This window comes from Solanum verrucosum, unplaced genomic scaffold (assembly GCF_900185275.1).
Source record: "Solanum verrucosum unplaced genomic scaffold, falcon-dt-bn FXZP01000176.1, whole genome shotgun sequence".
Classification (NCBI taxonomy): Eukaryota; Viridiplantae; Streptophyta; class Magnoliopsida; order Solanales; family Solanaceae; genus Solanum; species Solanum verrucosum.
In genome coordinates, this window is record NW_026020412.1 from 1,256,348 (window position 1) to 1,278,737 (window position 22,390).

At 35.7% G+C, this 22,390-nt stretch overlaps 1 protein-coding gene across 1 annotated transcript in view; it reads right to left on the reverse strand.

Annotated features, from left to right (window-relative positions):
- Positions 1–3,519: 3,519 nt before the first annotated feature.
- The window catches only part of LOC125840728 (probable sphingolipid transporter spinster homolog 2), a 43,385-nt gene continuing 24,514 nt past the window's right edge, over positions 3,520–22,390 (reverse strand). Inside the window, exons 11-16 of the mRNA XM_049519698.1 lie at positions 14,438–14,514; positions 14,064–14,177; positions 7,544–7,663; positions 6,944–7,072; positions 3,891–3,969; positions 3,520–3,814 (exon numbers count right to left, since the gene is read on the reverse strand). Coding sequence (XP_049375655.1) covers positions 3,690–3,814; positions 3,891–3,969; positions 6,944–7,072; positions 7,544–7,663; positions 14,064–14,177; positions 14,438–14,514 — 644 coding nt within the window. The 3' untranslated portion in view covers positions 3,520–3,689. The remainder of the gene's footprint in view (positions 3,815–3,890; positions 3,970–6,943; positions 7,073–7,543; positions 7,664–14,063; positions 14,178–14,437; positions 14,515–22,390) is intronic.

Below are 22,390 nucleotides of genomic sequence, written 5' to 3' on the forward strand. Positions count from 1 at the left end.
TTAGTTTTACAGTACTTGCTAATGAGTTGATTAACAATTCATTATTAACAATGTTGGTATTCCTCTCTCATGTCTTCTATTTTATTTGTACGATAAAATATTGGAGCATCTACCTGAAGATCAAGAACATGCTACTACTTTAGGTGTTTCGTTGAAGATATTGGCCCATCCTAATGACGCCATTGGAAAAGTGTATGGAGTTGAACACTCTGGTCGTGTGCGTGGTATAGGTGGTAATGTTTGTCCTTCAACTGCTTTTGGGATGCCTAGACATTCAATTAGTCATGCAAATGTTGGTAGTTCCAATAATATGTCTCATCAACGTGTTGAAGACCTAGAGAAACATGTAGAAATTTTGGAAGAGAAGCTGATCGGATATGAAGAGACCAAAGAAAAACTTGATGAGACCAAGGAAAAGCTTGAGGAAACTAAGAAACGACTTGCGCAAAATGAGGATCACTTGGCAACTCTTCATAGGTTTTTACAAGCCAAATTTGGTAGTAAATTGCCTACTTTCAACATAGATTTTCTTAGTTTATATATATATATATATATGATGTAGCTTCAACTTTTTGCATTTTGATTACATTAATTAGCAGTATATACTTTTGCTATCTTTTATGATGAAACATACCTTTTGTTTTAATATATGATGAATACATCATTAAAGTAACTATTTGTGTATTTATTAGTGGATTAGTACCAGGTTATTGTAGGGAATTAATTGTATTTGTTTTTTAAAAAACAATTGTACACTATCGCCACGGTTCATCCGTGGCTAATCTATAAAATTACTTTAAAAATATACAAATACCTACTCTTTATTAGCCACGGTTCTTGCATAGCTAATTAGAAATTACACATATACTATTTTCGGGCAGTTAACTTTACCTACGAATTGAGCGTGGCTAACTAATATGCCAACCGTGGCTAAATAAATGTTATCACGAGTGTACAAATCGTGGAAAATATACTCGCGACGCCCGTTATGGGCACACTACCAACCGTGGCCAATCTACTGTGGCCAAAGTGTTTTAGCCACGGTTCAGGCACCATTTAACCACGGTTCTGGGAGTTGCTAATGCGCGCGTTTTTTGTATTATATATTATATTGATGATGCTCTATTTTTTTTAGTATTGTGATTACCCAATTAGTCGAAGAAGGATTCATCTTCGAATTCAAAATTGACTGTGGAAAAATTACCCAAAAAAGGAGGGAAAATGTCAAGTTGTTGGTGGCTCCGGTAAGTACTTTAGGTCGAGATTCATGGGTGACGCCATTGTTGAAAGTGAAAAAATCTATGGGAGTTGATACAGAGTAAAGGAGAAAGTGTAGAAGGACTTTTTCATCATTTTTTATTTTGTTGCTTTCAGCAGATCAAATTGTTGATTTCTTTCGATTTGTTGTTTATCTTTTTCTGATACATATGTGTTCAGATTTTTAATGAATCTAGTTGTTTTTTGTTTCTTAAATTAATGTATAATGCTTTCATTTGAACATTATGATACATTATGCACAATGTATCATGTTCAAATATTAGGTTTGATACATATACTTAATTTATTGAAACACAAATTAGTAATATCATGTTCATAGTTAAATATTTGATATATACCTATTACAAATTTCATTATCTTTTACTACCAGATACATACACCCAAACTTATTCAGCTAGAATGTTATGTATCTGTAGAAATTATCAAATATTATTGTAGATACATAAACACTAATATTTTTATAACAATATCAGTTTGTATCATATTCATAGTTATGTATATGACACAACATTGATAAAGCAACTGGTTGATTTTTTGTTGTTAATCTTTTTCTGATACTTTTTTTTTCAATTTGTTACAATTTGGGAGAGATCTAAGAGAAGAAAATTTTGAAATTGAAGTTGTTATTAGGGTTGGGCATTTGATATTTTGGTTCGGTTTCATTTTTTTTTTGGTTTTTTTGGTTTTCGGTTCTTGTATAACGTGTACCGAATATCGAACCGAAATAATTTGGTTCGGTTCAAATTTTTTTATTTCGGTTCAGTTTATGTTATTTCGAAAAAATTATTTCACAATAAATTCACACACTAACTAGTAACAAAAGAAAAAATAAATGAAAGAAGAAATATTCATTTTGAAACTTGTTAACTTAAAATGGATGAAGAAATACAATACCTATGGTGGTCGACGGAAGTGGAAAGTGGTCGATGGTCGCCTCACGGCTGGCGTCTGGCTGTGTGGAAACTGGAAAGGTCAGCTGTTGTGTTGCGGCTGCCTGCTGGTCGACTGGCAGTTGTTGCGTGCTACTGTTGGTCGCCGAAACTCAGTTGCTGCTGTGTTGCGGCTGCCTGCTGGTCGACTGGCAGTTGTTGCGTGCTACTGTTGGTCGCCGGAACTCAGTTGCTGCTGTTGTAGTCTGTGGACATGGAAACGTGGGAAGAGGGATGGTCACTTTTGGGCCTTTGGGAATTGTAAAGTGGAAAACAGGAAAAGTAACAAAAGTAACTTTTGATTTGACATAATTTTATTTTTTATTTTAAATTATATTTAATATTAATAATTAATATAATATTAATATATATTATAATATAATATATTTCGATAAACCGAAATACCGAATAACACAAAAATTACATACCGAAAACCAAATCGAAATACCGAAAAATAAAAAAACGTATATCGAATACCGAAAACTGAAATACAGAAACCGAAATAATTCGGCTCGGTTCGATTTTTCGGTGTTTATGCTCACCCCTAGTTGTTATGATTTGGAAGAAATTGCATAAACTTGATTGGCATGATTTGTGCGTTTGATATTTAATTTTACGTTTAATTTTCTTTTTAATCTCACGAAACAAATTTTCTAATGTATCAACTGTCTGTTATGTATCCAGACGAAAGGTGTGTATCCGGATGGCTCAAATTTGAAGGGATTTTTATAAATTAGAAAATGGTTGGGATAGGATATAGTTTGCTCCTTACATTATGGGATTCCTAAAAATTATACTTAAAAAAAATAATTAAAAAACTAATAATAATAAAGCACCCTCTTCGTATGATTTCCATTCTATTAATATAATTTTAGGGATGTTGCAGTATACTTGGGTTACTGTTTTAAATTGGATTGATTGATTTCACCGGAGATAATTTTTGGTATATATCATATGAATTTACTTTTGGTGGCAATTGTAATAACTAAGATTGCTAATAAATGCAATTCGTCTAATACGCTTGTAGTTGTGAGATTTTCCTAGATTCGAAAATATTAATATTATTTTGGACAAATTACAGAAATACACCTTTTGTTTCACTTATTTTCATTATCTCCTATTACTTTTAAAAATCCCCAAAATCCCTTATTTCTTTGATGTATCCGAGCTTCAATTATTGTATCCGATTTTTTTAATTTTTAAGGGATTAATGTAATTAGAAACTTATTAGGGATAGATTGTAATTTCATATTAAAACTATGAGATTTATGTAATTTACCTTCTTTTTTTTTCTTCGACAAAGTAGAAAATATTTGAGCCAAATTGTGGTCCTTTTCGCCACCATGTTTGGTTTAACTGCACTAGAGAGAGACAAGAAGCTTCCCTTGATGCATAAACAGAATCTAAACACAAGATAGATAAGTATCAAAGAAATTACATAGCAATTTTGCAAGTCCCAAAAGAAAATGATAAAAGAGAAAATCAAAGATTTATCAAAGACTTTTGAGTTGTCTCCCCAAGTAGTGGAATTGTGTTTGATCTGTCAGTAACACTAACTTGAAGCTCATTTTCTTCATTAAATCGATCAACACTATGAAGAAAGATCCCTGCATGTACAAATAAATGTAACATTTAATCTTCAATCACATTTGGATGGATATAAATTCTGTTGGAAAACTTTACCTATAACCCATATTCCAGACGCCAGAAACAGAACGGATGTGAGGATTAGAGCAGTAACTCTCCAATTATTAATGTGATCCTGTGAAAAGAAAATGTTAACCTCGAGGATTGTACCATTGAATCAACCCATGATCAACTAAATAATTTAGTGTTCAAGTTCTCCGACAGAGAAATAATTTATGGTTCAACCAACACACACTCGTCATCTTGTCTATGTCGCCAATCCACATTGACTATGTATATAGTTACTTGTAATTGATTTCTTAATCAATAATACTGTCAGTACATAAATATCAAAATTTACTGATTTAATTATGTCCTGACATTATTATCATTTACTAAAGGGAATGGGGGACCTTGTTTCATATGTGAACCCCTTATCAAAACTAATTAACACGTAGTCAACCCTGTTTTATCATTTTATTGCTTTAATAGGAAGGGAAAAGGATCATCCTGTTGGGATACAGGGAACACATCTAATTATTGGAACAACTTCTCCTAAAATAGTTGCTATTTTCATGTATCAAAAATTTGAATTTTGGGATAAAACAAATATTTAGCATCTATCTTAAAGCAAGAACTTCAAAACTAGCAAATAAAAGATGTATGTTTTCTGGTTTTAGGCTCCTTAGCTTGTATTCTCTAAAAGTAGTAGCCTTTTTTGGCATAGGATATTTAAGAGGTAGAGTTGGTCAATCAATTTTCTCCATTGAAAAGAAACTTAGCAGCCAAATATCAGCATCATGGCATTTTCTTTTCTTTTGGAAGTATACATAGCTGCGTATAAGAAAGCGTTATGTTGTTTGCTGGAAGTTAAGTCTGGAAAATCTGTCTTGATACAGAGAATAGGTGAGAACTTCCCACATCCCAACTAGAAGCCTTATCACTTCCCACGTCCTGGAAATAAAAGCATACAACTGCTAAACCAGCAAACGTGTCCAGAAAGACCAATTTTATTTCAAGTTCAGCTACCAAGTAAAAATGCGATCAAACTGCTAAGCAAACAACTCACCATTAAATTATTGTAACTTCATTATGCATAACATGTTATATCTGTTGAATGTGCATATTGTATAAGCTAGTATAATGTACATGCTAGAACAACATTAAGTTTATGTGTGTTCGACTTACAAGGTTCTACTAGTTTAGCATGCACGTTGCTTGTATGTATGTCGTGTTGAATATATGGGCATACGGATTCATGCCCGGTAATCAGTTACGATCATGTGAACATCTTCATGGTACATTAAGTTAAGGATGTGTGGAAGCACGTTCCAGTTTTACATGTAGAATGGATCCTCCCTCACGAGTCATTAGTCTAATGTGTGCACGCAGATTACTGGGCATGCAGGTTATCTGAATTATTTTCTTCCCTGTTACACCATTTACTGTTTCTGAAATCTGACTGCTTCAGCAAAAGGAAGTTTGTTGTCTATTAATCTGTGGTTATCTCTGCCAGTCTCCCTCTTTTGGTTGGCAGTGAATGTCCTCGTTTTCTCCGCAATGAAGGCCCAGACAGAGTTGAAAGTCAGTTCAGGGATGATGATGACTGACTTCCTCCTGCCCCTTACAATAATGAGACTAATGTATCTGCCGTATTTGTTGAATTTCCTAGCACAAAAGGTTTCTGACAATGTTTTTTTTCTTCTTCCACCTTTTGACTACATTTTCCTTCTGTCTTAGAAGCTTCAGAGAGAATCTGGACAATCCATTCCATTGTCTTCTTGGTGAAAGATGTTCTAGTGATGGCATTTCTACTTCTTCCAGTCCATTCGTATGAGTCTACTGACCAAGGAGTGTCAAAAGACTTGAATCCAATTGCAAAATAGATGGTGTGCTCCATTTCTCTCGTGGGTGGGAGGAGGAGAGAGGAGTAAAAGAGAAGAGAAGGTGGAGAGAGAGAGTCTGATGATCAGAAGGTTCACCGAACCGAAAAAACTTATTGGGTAATTGGTAATGGGTTATTAATTTAGCAGTTTTGGTAACGGTTTTAATTTTTTTTTTATTATCGTTATCGGTTCTTAACAGTTTGAGGTTTTTTCTTAACGGGTTAACCAATAACCCTATAATAAATTAATAAATTATATTTACACCATTCGGTATATAAAGTTCTTGACTTATTTGTTTGGATGATTGTTATGTATTGTTTCATAATGTATCCTATTGTATTGTATTGTGCTGTATTGTATCGTACTGTATTGTTTTAATGAATACAATGTTTGGATAGATTTTATCGTTCTCCGTCATTACATAATGTCACACATCCATAGTTTGAATGGTAAACCTACAAGAAAAGTATAATACGGGGTAGAGCTCCTATGAAAAGGTAGGGTAAAAGATGAAATATAATTATTAAATAATAAATAAGACAAAATGACAAGAAAATATTAAGGTAATGACGCGATCACACCAAATCGGTCGTTACATAAATGGTTTTTCCGTCATTACCTAACGATGAATTTAAATGATACGATACGAATTTAAGTAACAATCAAAACAAATATTGTATTTAAACTAACAATACAATACAACGGGTAACAACCATCCAAACAAGGTGTAACATTAGGGTTTAATTTCATACTTTTATTTCTTGCTGTCTCAAACACTCAGTTATTCTATAATGTGCCAGTGTTTGCTTTTGAGCAAAATGCAATTCGTCAACTCATGTGCATGGTTCATTTGGTTTGTCACTTTGTTTCCAAATAATTTTTTATTATTATTTTTGTGTCAAATTTTAACGGTTAAACTGATAACGATCCATAACCAATAAACCGATAACCGATCAGCCAACATCTTAATGGTTTAACTTGTCGACAAACCGATAACCGATAAGCCAATATCTTAATGGTTTAACTTGTCTACAAACCGATAACCGATAGGTCGAACCAATAAACTTCAAAATCGAACTGACCAATACGCAACCCTAATTACAGGAATTTGGGAATCTTTCTATGATTACAGAATATCAACTTTTTCCATATTTAACAGTCTTAATTAGAAAAAAAAATGCATCAACATAAGCTCTTATATATTTACTTCAAAAGAAAACAAACCTGGAGAATCCCCACAAGAGGAGAGGAAGGCACATCACCAAATATGTGAATCGAAACAGTGGACATAGCCATAGACAATGGTCTCATACTTGGTTTGACGCAATGCAGACAGACATAATTTACAGGGGCCTGCATTCGTAGTGTACAATGTTAAAGAAGTAAGGAACTGGCTAATAGTCATCGAATGTTAGATAAATACAACTAAGCCATCATGTCAAAGTAATTGGGATATGACAGGTAACAATGTCAAAGCCAGTCAAGAGCAAGGAAAAACTTCAGTGGCAATACCAATCATAGCAAAACAATTCTAATAGTTCTGGATCGTTATTTTTGCCTCACAACAAATTAGACTTCTGATCTCAGATGCAACATCTACTAACACTAGTCAACATCACAAGAATCAAAGGAAAAGAGGAAGGGGAAGGAATCTCCTTGCAAGAAAGCATGCTGCTGAGAAATAAGCAAAATTGAATTTGTTATTAAAAGCACTACGATATAAAATAGAGAACACAAATCAGTTTTTTTTAAAAAGGGGTAGAGAACAGAAATCAGTTTCAAAAAAAGAGTAGAGAACACAAATAACATGATCAAATAAATTACCTGTGTTGCAAATACTAACAATTCTCCTATTGCAAATAGAGCGATGAAGGCATACAAGCTCTTAAAACAAAAGGCAGCAAAGCAAAATATTGCTCCAAAAAATGTTGCCACTGAAAGAAGCTGCACAGAGTACACTGACATCATTAGTGGCAGGAATTGGTATAACATCAATACACCACAGGAGAATACGTGAGATTAACATGACAACTGAACTTTGCCATTCATCCTTTGATAACAGAGAATCTGCTTAATTGAAACAAGGGAGAGTTGTATAAGCCCAAATAGTCAATATTTTCCATCCTAGTGAGAAACGCCATAAATTTGGGGTTTCTGACTGAACAAGCATTGGATAATAAGGTTTATGTGATGAAGGGGAAAAGGCTCCAGGACCTGATGGTTTCAATAAGATATCTTACAAGCACTACTGGACTGCAGTAAAGGAAAATATTATGGCTATGGTGAGCTTTTTGTATCAGAGTGGAAATATTGAAAGAAATTTTAATGCATCTTTCACTGCATTAATGCCTAAGAAAGCTGGGTAGAGGAAATAAAGGATTTCAGACCAATAAGTCTGGTGGGGAGTTTCTACAAAATCATTTCTAAACTACTAGCAGAAAGATTAAAGAAGGTAATGAATGCTATCGTTGCAAAATCTCCAATGGCATTTATTAAAAAGAGGCAAATTACAGATGCGGTTTCATGGCTAACGAGTATTTCGACAGCAGAAGAAGACAGGGAAAAATAGGTTTATTCTTCAAGCTGGACATTGCACGGCTGGGCACTCAAAGGAATTAGTAAACTATTGAAGAAGATTTGGAATACAGTACCTGCTTGTGTGTGTTGGGTTGTACGGAAGGAAAGAAATGATAAAATGTTTTGAGGGGAAAACAGATAACGTACAAAAGCTCAAATACAAATGTTTGTGGTTGTTGGCTTTTTGGTGTAATCTTCAGGATGAACACAGCATGCTAGATTTTATAGATACTTTGCAAGAACAGATTTTTGTACAGTGGAATCCTCCCTTTTTGTTTTTGTTTGTTATGAGGGATTCAAGATAGTGTACTGCTTTTGCACTTTCTTAGTGCCAAGTTGCTTTGTTTTATAATATAATGCTTACTTACCTTATCAAAAAGAGTATCACATACTTAATACAATAAGAATTAGCATTTAAGACTCCTTCTAGGAGTACTAACAAACTAATCACCTTGTTGGACACAGTTTCACGCCGTCCCCTTCCCAATTCTATATAAAGGAGTCCTTAACTTATTCACATCAAGTTCCAGAAGAAACCTTTCCGAGCAGCATCTCCATGACCCTTTTAGTTAAATTCTCTATTTCTATTTCACTAGCTTTGAGTTAGTGATCAACTTATTACTCTAATTCAAATTGTTTCATACTATAAGATATCTTTTTGAGAATTGGTAAACATTGTTTTATTCAGCATTAAGGATATGCTGGGGACCTTTAAAAAATCAGAAAAGAACAAAAAGCATAATACTTACAAGGATCCTAAGAGTTCTAAAAGTTGATCTAAATCCTCTGATCCTATCTCTTTACACCAAAAATATAGAGATACAATGCAATTCCATTTAACCTTGTGAATGGAATTGGATATATCTTCAAAATTCCTACTATTCCTCTCCTTCCACATTGTCCACAAAATGCAATGTGGAATCAAATTCCACCAGGTCTTCTCTCTTGCTACCTCCTCTCTTGATCCAACAACTAAGTAAATCAGCTGTATGTTCGGGCATAGTCCATTTCACTTCTAAATAGTTGAGAAACATGGACCATATTTGTGCTGTGAAAGTACAATGTAATAATAGGTGACTATTAGTTTCTCCCGTCTTTCCACATAAAGAGCACCACGGAAGTATGATCTTTCTTTTCTTCCTCAAGACTTCATGTGTCAAGCATGCCTTTCTAATGACCAACCAAGTAAAGCATTTAACTTTTGTTGGTGCTGCAGTCCTCCAGATATTTTTCCATGAACTCTGGTATCTGCTACTTTGCAAGTTGCACTCCTTTTATATGCCCTGCCAACTGTGAAGATCCCATCCTTACCGTGTGACCATCTAACAACATCATTGTCAGTATTGGTGCCTGCAAAATCCCCCACTTCCTCCAACAATTTGGCTACTCTCTCTATTTCCCAATCATTTAGAAGTCTACTGAAATAGAGATTCCAACCTTGTACTGTCCAACAATCACTGATCATTGCCTCATAATTGGTGCACAAAATAAATAGATCAGGAAACAGGTCTTTTAGGGGGGTTTGTTTGATCCATACATCCCACCAGAATCTAGTTCTCCTTCCATCCCCCACCTTGATATGTAAATTTGCTTCTAACTTGGGCCATAAGTTTCTAATAGCTCTCCAAACCCCCGCTCCATAAGCATCCGTGCTTATGTTACTACACCAGAATCCATCCTCCCCATATTTACATTTAATCAAATCTTTCCACAAAGCTTGCCTCTCCTCAGTGTATCTCCACAACCATTTCATCAAAAGACTGTTGTTATGCTTCCTCAAATCACTGATGCCCAAGCCATCTTTATCTTTTCTATGCAAAACTGTCGCCCACTTGACCAAATTGTATCCTTTGTTCTCTTTGCAACCATGCCAAAGGAAATCTCTCCTAAGTTTGTTCAATTTCTTAACCACTTTTGCCAGTATAGTGAAAAGAGACATAACATATGTTGGGAGAGAGTCTAGAACAAAGTTGATAAGAATGTGTTTGCCACCAAAAGAAATGTATTGAGCCTTCCATCTGGCTAGTCTCTTTTCAGTCTTCTCGACTATGTTGTCCCATATCTTCAAGTCTTTGTGTGTATTACCTAAAGGCATACCCAAATAAGTTGTGGGCAATTTCCCCACTCCGCAGCCCAAAATGTCAGCTAGACTTTGGATGTTTGTCACATCCTTAATAGGATATAAACTGCTCTTTCCCCAGTTAACTTTCAGACCTGTACAAGCTTCAAAAAACAACAAAATTAGTTTGATGAATCTAAATTGCTCCTCCCGTGGCTCACAGAAAATCACGGTGTCATCTGCATAAAGTAGATGGCAAATCTCTTTAATATCACCATTGTTTCCACTAATCTGGAAACCTCTGATCCACCTGTTTTGAGTAGCAATCCTTATCAAGCTATCAAATCCCTCCATTACCAGGATAAATAAAAAGGGTGAAAGAGGATCACCTTGTCTGATTCCCCTTCCTAAAGAGAAAAAACCCACCGGTTCTCCATTTACAAGAATGGAGAATCTCACAGTGCATATGCAAAATTTTATCCATGCCACCCATCTTTCTCCAAAACCCATTTGTCTCAAGGTGTTTAGTAGGAAACCCCAATTTACATGATCATATGTTTTTCAACGTCCAGCTTGCACATTACCCCTGGAATGTTTCCTTTCAATCTGGAGTCCGCACACTCACTTGCAATGAGAGCTGCATCCATTATTTGTCTTCCTTTAATGAATGCCATTTGGTTTTTGTTGACAAGCTTATCAATCACTCTTTTCAGCCTTTCTGCCAATAGTTTTGCTATCACCTTGTAAACTCCAGTAATCAGACTTATTGGTCTGAAGTCTTTAAGTTCAGCAGCACCGGCTTTCTTGGGGATGAGTGCTATAAAAGTAGCATTAAAGCTCTTCTCAGTAATCTGTCTAGCCTGGAATTCTTTTATAGCCTTTATAATATTCTCTTTTAGGATCTCCCAGAAAGACAAGTAAAAGGACATGGGGAAACCATCAGGTCCAGGTGCTTTCTCCATAGCACAAAGCTTTAAGCAGCCTAAGATCTCTTCCTCCTCAAAAGGACCCTCTAGTTCTATCTGCTCCTCCACACTAATGGTTGTGATCCCTTGTAATTGTAGCTCAGGCCTCCACTCCTCTGGTTCTGTGTACAAATTTTGGCAGAAGCTTTTGATGGCCTCTTTAATGACAGAGGGATCATTAGTATTGCATCCATCCACCAGTAGAGACTGAATGGAATTATACCTCTTCTGAGAAGTCGCTACTCTGTGAAAAAACTGGATTCTTGATCTTTAACTCCATCTTATTTCTTCATTCTTAGCTACTTGCTCATAAGTGCTAGCCAACTTTGTTTTTTGTTGGATCTCCTCCTCTGTGAGCACTCTTTGTTCCTGTACAGCTTCCCATTTGGCCAGCTCCTCCATAATCTCCTCCTTTTGTGCTTTACAATTTTTTCTATTATTCTTACTCCATTCCTTCATCTTTCCTTTCAAAAGTTTCAGCTTTTCTGCCAAAACAAAACCTGGGGTTCCAATTATTACAAAAGATTGCCACCATAATTTCACATCTTCCTTGAATCCTTCCACTCTCATCCACCAATTTTCGAATTTGAAGTAGGACTTCTTAAAATTCAGATTCCCACATGTCAGTAGAATTGGGTTGTGGTCAGATCCCAACTTTGGCATTGTGGATTGCTTGATAAAAGTGAACTGCTCCTCCCATTGTGAGCTATAGAGAATCTATCAATTCTGGAAGCTGTTTGGTGCCCTTCCCCTCTTCTCCAAGTGTAGGAGGGTCTACTAATTCCAATTCCTCAATGCATTCAGAAAATTCAGTCATAGCACCATTAATCCTAGAGCAATTGGATCTTTCTGCTGGGTATCTAATAACATTGAAGTCCCCCCCTACTACCCAAGGACCTTCAGACAGACTTCTCATAGCACCCAACTCACCCCCCAGTTCTCTCCTCTCTATTTTCTTGCACTTAGCATGTATCTTACTGTTATCATTGCTTCATACGCTGAGAAATTCTTACCAACCATCCACAATTCAAGAAAATTAAGAAAAGATAGGAACTCATGAGATTTGCCAAAATTTCAAACATAGAATTTTTGAGGATTGAATAGTTTGGATATTTTGATGAGCCCTAGTAATAGGACTCTGATCTTATTAGGCTATGGGTAATTTATAAATCAAATGGAAATGGGTTGATCAGTATGACGGGATTTGGACCACCTTGACCTTTGTCCGAAGACTCTCGTTTAGAGCTGATTTATTTGGATGTAATTGGCACCTTGGAACAGTTAATTGTGTGGATTGCCACATGGTGACATACTAGAGACATAACATTAACCCCTAAGTTTCGAACTTGAGTAAGTGGCGACTTTACCCCTAAATGCATGTTTTGATACTAATAATGTTTTGTCATAACTGCTGCGTGATAGTAGGGCCACCAGGAGTCCATGTGCAGGAACAGAACTGCCTAAAGTCCCACTGTTTGCCTTGATTGAGTTAAGCATAAGTAAAGTCAGAGATAGCTTGGTGGGTAGAATGCTCGGAGATGTCTGTCATGACCCTCCAGTTTTTGGATCATGACATGACTAACCTTTCTCTTTCTTTTATCTTTTCTCAAATTTTCTTTTCCACAAGATGGGTAATAGACCAGACACACTTGAAGAAAGAATTACTCAAGCTCCTCTTTCAATAAGTGAGGTACTACCTTTCACTAGGCCTTAAGACACCACTTTCGCATTTCAGGAAAGGTCAAAACACGAGAAGGATGCAACTGCATGCACAGAATATCAAAAGGAACTGCTATGATCCTGGAAGGCCCGGATAGCATAAGAAAAAAATATTTTTAATGACTTGAGTTTATATGCCATATGTATATGGTTCATGGAGGGCCAAAATGGGGCTATGGAGCTATTTTTTAAAAAACTGGTAACTTACGGACCTAAGGAGCTATTTAGAGGTCAAAAAATAGAGTTGGAAAGTTGGAGCAACATTTGAGATTGAGTAGCACATGACTTCACTTCATTAGAGAATATTTCTCAATCAAAAACATGCAAACTAAACCAATACTTTAGATATCGAAATCTAGTTTCCAGAGGTTTAAATGGTTCATCATTTTGACTCATCTACACAAAGCTATGGTCGTTCTATCAGAAGTTTTGCAGTGCAGAAGACTAAAGCCTATAGCAATGCACTGGTGGATATTTCTGTTTGATTTTTGGTCCTTTAAAAGGACCTCTGGACTCTTGTCAAAATAAAAAAGGACCTCCTGACTTATTTTTCATCAGCTTGGTTGATAGTTTGTGACATATTTTGAGATTCGAGACACACATTGTGAGGGTAGAATCTCTTTGTTTGGATTGTACTTGGCAATTACTCTCAAGCTTAATTCATGACAGTAATTCTTTTTTTCTTAAAATATTTACAGCTTTGTTCATTGTCGTTATTTGGGGTGATATTTATTTTCATATATCAATTGTTAACATGGACATTCAATAAGGTTCTAAGCTTCTTTTTATTCTTCAATTCCTAAAAAAAAATTCTCTCCAGTCATTTGCATTAATCAATTTGTTATTTACTATATCCGCTTGAGTGTATCCTGCATCATATCAGGAACACTACACAAGAGAAGGCTGATCAGTTGAGTAAATGGAAATACAACTAGAGTGATCACGTTCCCAAATATTTAGATCTGAAAGCAGTTTTGTGAGATTTAGATATTAAAAGAAAACCTTTGGAATGCTAGGAATCTACCTTAAAGGCATTGGATATCGTGTTAGTCATTCGATCCAGAATAAAACCTCCTGCTAAGGTTCCAAATATTCCACATATGATAGTAATACCTCCAAACATCAGATCTGCATTGTTCTGCAAAAGGAACCAATTGCAGATCAGTTGCCTACCACTGACATATGCTTTTTGGTTTTCATTTGTTTAAAATTCAAGACTGATAACTAGTTCATGCAACAAAAACAATGTAACAGGGTGGGCATTTCACCAACTGAACTCATTAAACTTACAAATAGTAATTCCCAAGAAAGACACACTCACAGAAAGAAAGATGTTATCAACAGATTTACATATGTGTCTTTTGAGAATACTTATGAAGTGATGACTCGAATGCTTACCATGTGGTATATGTAATAACCAGCCTTTGGTCCCCAATACGAGTATGCACCTATTACAAAATTATATGCTATGTATCCTGCAAAAGAACCATTCAAATAGAATAATAAGAATCTAGCACTTAGTAATTGAAATTGCTAGCTGGTTCAGTGCATATATGAGATCACAACAAATATAGGAAAAACTAATCTATGAGCACGCAATGCGTGTGTACAATCATGTCAATGAGTGCAAACTTTATAAAGTCACATAAATATTACTCCCTCTGTTTAAAAAAGAATGGCCTAGTTTCCTTTTTAGTCTGTTTTAAAAAGAATTGACCCCTTTCCTTTTGTGACAACACTTTAACTTCAACCTTCCACGTGGCATGTTTAAGGCCACAAGATTAAAGAGCATTTTGGTACACTAGTTTCTGGACACGTGTAACGCACGTGTGTCTCATGCAAATAAATATAGACTTCCTAAAATGGAGTATATAATACTCTATTTAAATGTGTGTATAATTGAAATTCTGAACCTACAAAGTTGAACAGCAATTGAGTTAAAAAGTAGATTCAAATACAACATATATTTGTAATGCAATATTATTCATCTGTCATGTAACAAAATGAGATACATGCTTGGGAGTTATTTTCTTTCTTTACGAAGATAGAAAATTCAGGTATGATACTAATAATGTTTAAAAAATAAATATCTATACTATATTAGAAGTGAGAGGCCACAAAGCATCCAAAATGACACAAAACGAAACCAATAAAGTTGGATATAAAATCAGACTCATGAAATATATACATACTTATGAATTTGGTTCAGTAATTACTCCCAAAGTGATATTTTTGGAGCAAACTAAAAGAATAAAGTGTGAAATAACTAAATTAAAATATATTATTTGTACACATTATTTCGTAAACACAAGCCATATTCAAGCAGTAAGCTGAAACTGAACTTGTTCAAAGGGAAAAAATAGTACTCCCTCTGTCCCAATTTATATGACTCACTTTCCTTTTTAGTCAGTCCCAAAAAGAATGACACATTTCTATATAAAGTAACAATCTAACTATAAAATATCTATTTTACCCTTAATGAAATGATTTACAGCCACACAAATTTCTATCATTCATTTTGAATCACAAGTTTTAAAAGTCTTCCTTACTTTCTTAAACTCCGTACCGAGTCAAAGTATCTCATATAAAATGGGACGGAGGGAGTATTACCTTATACTAGGCAAAACTCAACAAATAAAAGGGCAATAGTAATAGCTTTTTGTGTAGTCTAACAGAAGAGGAGTAAGAATAAAATGATAAAGAAATCTGACAGTGTGGTAACTTTATAAAGTGCAAAAACTATGAAAAGGGTATAGAGTATTTAACTGGTTGAAGTTTAAAAGATCAAATATATAAATGTTGTAATATGAAAAGTTTGATACTGTAACTGGTAATTTTAAAAGGTTTGGACACTAAAAGTCTACAATAATTGTAGCAGATAGAACTAGTACCCCCCCCCCCCCTTTAATTATCCAATTGACAGAAGATAAACATTTTAGTTTCTAACATGTAAAAGTTATTAGAGGAATAGTGTTAATTAAGTTATTAGGACAAAGTGGTTATTTTTAATATGATTAGGGATATTTTCATAATTCAACTTTCAACTATGGAGCTTCCCACTATTAGTATTAGTAATTAGTATTATATATATATCTATATTACCTTAAAAGCATGAACTCCTAACTTGAATGTCAAATTACTATAATATCCCTAACTTAGGTTGTGACTTTTTCGATGAGTACTGACTTTTCTGATAAGTTGTGACTTTTTTCAAAGGGTTGTGATTTTTCGATGAGTCGTGACTTTTCCCAAGAGCTTTGACTTTTTCAACAAGTTGTGACTTTTCGAAAGGGTTGTGACTTCTCGGAAAGGTAATGACTTTTCAGATAAAACACAAAAAATACTTGTTCATACTACCCTTTGTTGACTATAAGTAGAGAGGTTTCCTCTCATTTTCAACCACAATATTTTTAATATTCACACAAAAAATACTTGTTCATACTACCCTTTGTTGACTATAGAGGGGTTCCCATTCATTTTCAACCACAATTTTTTAAATCTCCTACTTGTAACACCCCGTATCCGAAAATAGAGATTTCAGATTTGTGGTGTTACAGGTGGCACTCACGGACACCATCCATAGACCGTAGATGGACTCACGGTCCGTCTTGCAGGTCCGTGGTTCGTGACAGAAAACTTCCCCAGAACTTAGTCAGAAAATTTGGCTAAGTGTTGACCCACGGCCGAACTTACGGTCCGTAGGTCAGGTCACGGACTGTAGTTCGTGTCCGTGGATCGATGCCCCAAAAACCCAGCTTCAGTCCCGATTGACGGTTGACTAGCACGGACCGTCAATCGATCCACGGTTCGTAGGTCTGACCGTAGGTGAGGATTAACAGCTAGTTAGCTGAAAATTGTTGATGGATCAACTTCAGAAGGTCATAACTTTTAGCACAAAAAGAATTGTGTGTCCCATGACCTATGATATGATAGATAATTGAATTATCTTTCCAACGCCACCGAGTTTGCTAAATTCCGACCTCCAAGTAAAAAGTTATGCTCGTTTTAGTGAAGCCCTGTCGGGCAGACTCGACCTACGGATCCAATCGACGGACCGTCGATTGAATGACGGCCCGTCAGTCCCGTCCATCAGTCAATCCGACAGCAGCTAAGTCAGGGGTCTTTTAGTCTTTTCCTATTTCGTTTAACCCCTAAGATACGTCGTTTAGACCCTAGATCATGAGGTTTTAGTCAGTTTAAGCCTAGAAACATAACTAGAACTTACCTTAGTCAAAATCATTAATCAAAACTTAGAAAATTAGAATCAAGATAGGAGAAAAAGGTCAAGAACCCTAGTTCAAGAACGCAGCAAGGTTCCGTCAGTTCCAGCCTCGAAATCGAAAGATTTCTCCGTGAAATTCGTCACCAGGTATGTGGGATTTCACTAGTGGGTTCCTTTCACCCATTGGGTCCCTAGAATTCAGTCAGTTTCTTGATTCCCTTATCATGAATAGACCTAGGGTTTCTAGAATTTCAACAGATCATCATGAATTAGTTATTTAGATGTTCCAAATTAGATTATCATGTTATTACATCGTTTCTCGCATGAATTTCAGAACCATAGCTATGTATTTCTTTAGTTCTTGAATTACACATGCTAGGTCAGATATCTCAGTTATTCAGTTATACATGCCTCAGTTATTAATGCATCATTATCAGATTAATTTTTGCATTCTCAGTTTGCATGTTCAGTTTTGAGTTATCCAGTACTTTACATAACTCAGTCATAATGTGTTAACCACTTAATTCATTGGGAGTAGCATAATACCGAGTTGGACTAGGGTTCAGCATACCCATATAGTCTCAAAACTACGAGCCACGTAGGTGTAAGTCCCCTCTATGGGCAACATCAGTTTAGTGATCACGCCAGCATGCCTCTATACCTCTGGCAGGGTATATTGGGTCCTCTCGATGGGGCGTATACATCAGACTCCACATTTAGCTCATGTGGTTTTATGTCGGTTATTAGTAGCTCCCACAGTTCAGTCAGACTCTTTTGCATTGACCATATTTCAGTACAGTCAGTATTCAGTCTCAGCATGTTATAAATTTGGTCATTGCATCAGTTAACTCAGTATTCAGTATTTTCAGTATCTATATCATGTCCAGATTATTTCATTGCTTTATTGCTTTGTTCAGTTATATGTTATTTCAGCTTTACTGCATGCTCAGTACCTTTCAAGTACTGATGCATACGTGCGCTACATCTTCTCGTGATGTAGGTTCAGCTTCTCAGCATCCAGATCACGCTTAGATCGATTCCCGATCTCCAGTTCAGCAGCATCAGTGGTGAGTCCTCATTCTTCGAGGTGACATGTTTATCTTTATCGCTTTTAGTCTTTAGTTTCAGTTTTGCTAGACTTAGTTGGGGCATGTCCCAACATTTCTAGTCAGTTTAGAGGCTTATTTCAGACATAGTTAGATTCAACTTAGTATTTTGAGTTTGATATTTCTTTTGTATTAAACTCTCAGATTTGATATATTCAGTTATAGTATATGGGTATTCCCCATCTTTTCAGATTTATTTATGAATTAGCTTCTGCATCAGTTTATTATCTTTAGTATGCTCATGAGCATGCCAGCAGGGTTAGCTTGGGATCACTTGTGGTCCTAGGTCCCGTGTCCGCGTCTCGGGGGTAGCTCGGGGCGTGACACTATTCTTCTTCTTCTTGCATTTTAAATTTTTTTGTGTGATTTAATGTCAAGACGATATTTGTCTTGACAATTCCCTTTTCTATGCTAATCCGTTATTACTTTAAACTTACATTAACACGGCTGCTTGGTACCCTACAATTGCTCACAACATTCTGAAACTACGCAATGTGAATCACATTCCACATTGAATATTGCCTACGATTACAGTCCTCTCATTCACTTTGTTCCTTCCCCTCTGCAACAATACGACTGACTACAGTTTGTTCGCCTGCATTTATACAATTCCCTGACATTTGCAACTACAAATTTCCTATATTTGGATTAATTCTAACCTTACGATTGGGCTCTTTACATCTTACTCTTAACCTCTGTTATGCATCACATTCACCCCAACTCTGACTCATATTCCTACAGGAAAATACCATGAATTTTGTTTCATCCCCTTTAGGCAACAACTATACAACTCTGACTCACATTCCTAATGCTTAAATTGTATACATAGTCTATAATGCCATACACCAACAAGCAAAGTAGTGTGTCTGGTTGCCAAATATAGTAGAAAAACATTTCCATACATGTATCAAAAGCATAGGCCACCACTTCAACCACTTCCGCGTTGAACAGACACCAACTTCCAGTATTCCCAAACAGATGTAACCCATCATTTCCCACTCTTTATAACTCATAAACGCAGATGTTTTCTCCCCAAACAGATGACGCACAGGTATGTAACAACACACCCTCATATTGAAAATACTGCTTTACTAAAACATAACCTTGTCCTTCGGCAATTTAATTGTTTTCCCTGCACACACACTAACCGCAAACACACATTCCCTTTATTAATTTTATCTTTCATTACCACGGCTGCTTGTACAATTACTCACGGCATTCTGAAAGTGAACAATATGAATAACATTCCAGATGGAATATTGCCTAAGAGTACAGCCCACTCACATACTTTGTTTCTTCCCCTTGTGGCAACAATAACACATACTATTATTTGTTCTACTGAGTATATACGGTCCTCTGGCATTTGGAATTACAGAGTCCCATATATGTGTTACTTCTTACCTTAAGCTTTTGCTCTTTACATCTTACTGCTACCCTCTTGTATGCATCATAGTCACACCAAATCTGCTTCGCAGTCCAGAGGGAAAGTATCATACAAACTAGCATATACAGAGCACTAATCGACTTTGTTACATCGCCTTGAGGCAACAATTATATGGACTATTATTGGTTCTTCTGCTTACCTGCAGTCCCCTGGCAATTATAAAAACAGTCATTATAATATATAAATATATCTGTTACTGCTAGCCTTAGGTTATCCGCATGTTGCATCTTACTGATAACATTTTTTATGCATCAAATTATTGCAGACTATTACCCTACGCTACCCTCATCAATGGTACTAATACATTTTTACCCCTGGAGTTAACATTGTTGCACTCATCGAGATTCAGGCCACGTGGCGACTGAGACACAAAGACTGTTGTGGACAAACTGCATCACATGTTGAACGTCTTAGTAGGGGCCATCATACTGGTTGTTTGGCTTCTTATCCTCAAAGTTGCCACTACACATTTCCTGTTCTTTATGAGCACTCAGGTTCTTCTGGCCGTATTGATGTTGGGAAACATGGCCAAGATGACATTCAAGGCAATAATATTCTTATTTGTGATGCACCCATTTGATGTAGGAGACCATGTTGAAATTGACAGAGTTCGTGTAAGAATTCATCCACTCTAATATAGATTTTTAGATACCATTCTGATTTGTATATTAAAGGACCTTTTTTGATTTTTGGGTTACAGATGATTGTAGAAGAGATGAATATATTGGCTACAGTACTTCTGAGATACGATAGCCCGAAGATCATATATCCCAATAGTGTCTTATCTACAAAGCCCATAAGTAACTACTATCACAGTACAGACATGCGAGATGCAATCGAATTTGGCATGCATATCTCAACTCCTATGGAAAAAATAGCATTGATGAAAGAGAAAATAACAAGGTATATACAACTATTCATCTTCCATTGATCAATTTTAGTTGTTTCCTTTACGGATCTCTTGTGTTATAGTGGTTGACTTACTCTTTTATGATGCTCAACATAAGAATACACTCATCTTAGTAGTCTTTCTACACACAAATCACCCGTCCTGACTCTTTTTCTGAAAATAGTAATGTTGGTAAATAGACGGAACAGAACGCCTTTTTTTGACTTGCTTCTCAGCTTAAGCAAGAAACCAGAGCTCCTCCGTGTCGATTTGTTTTTCTTACTTTCTTATTGTGTTTGTCAAAAAAAACATCTTTTTTCTTTTTGCAACTCTTTAATATCAACTTTTCACATCACAATGCTTAAGACCACAAGATTCAAAATTATTCTTAACTTCCTAAAACTCCATATACTCAAAACCAAACAAACAAATTGAAACGAAATGAGTAATATTCTTCCCCTTATAATAATTTATGGTATGGCTTCTGTACTGTTAGGTATATTCAGAACAAAAGTGATGAGAGATATTGAACACTTACCCAGGATAAGATGGTCAGTATGGATTACACACACAATGAATTTGCAAGACATGAGAGAGAGATGGGCAAAGACAGCCCTTTTAGTTAAGGAAATGGTAAAGATATTCAGAGAGCTAGATATTGAGTATCGTATGCTCCCTCTCAATGTCAATGTTCGTAATATGCCACAGTTTTCGTCGAGCAGAGTCCCTTCTAACTGGAGTCTTTGTGCATAATCGATGATTGAAGCGTCTACTCATCTGATAATCCTCACCAGAGACCATTAATGAAAGGTGAGTTTGCTAATGAAGCACTGTAATCTTTAAAATTATCTATGAGTTCAGATGGTAAAGCAGTTTTGATCAGTCAATATTTGGGGAGTTGTGTACATAATGAGCTGGTCTCACTTTTAGTCGAAAATTTAGTAAGCTATTTGGTTTGATACAACTCAATACAAGTGGAATCCAAAGTCGTTATGATCGGGCCAAACAAAGACAACTACTAAAGAAACATATACCAAATTATTGTGTTCATATTGTTGCGTGTTGTATAAATAATACCCCGATGAAATAGTGAGGGCAGCACTACTGTAACTTTTAATGGTGGTATCACCACTTCACCATTTGTATGGAATTTATGGTTATCTTCAGAAAGTTACTTTTATAATAAAGACACCGCCAAAAAACACCATGAAGAAGTACATTACTCAAGCGTAAGGCGGAAATATTTAGGAATCTATAATTGGAGACCCATAAATAACGGTTACAACTGTAGGAAATGTCATCTAAAAAAAACGATATATTTTGACTAATATAATCTAATACATTTACATACACATGTCAATCTCAAGACAAGGGAACCACGTGCAACGCACGTGTGGTGAATCTAGCATATATATATATACTTCCTTAAAACCATGAACTCCCTAACTTGAATGTTAAATTACTCTAATACCCCAACTTAAAACACCTAATTTAGTATATATTCTACATTTTATATTATATTTATTTACTCTATACTAGTAAAATTACCCAGAAAAAATCAAGTCCACTGAATGCACAATGTTCTCTAAGGATGGAACGATTCTATTCACCAGTGTATTGATACAAAAACAATGGTGTCAGTGAGCCACTCAACAGGAGTAAAGTACACGAATATTTAATTGTGCAGAAG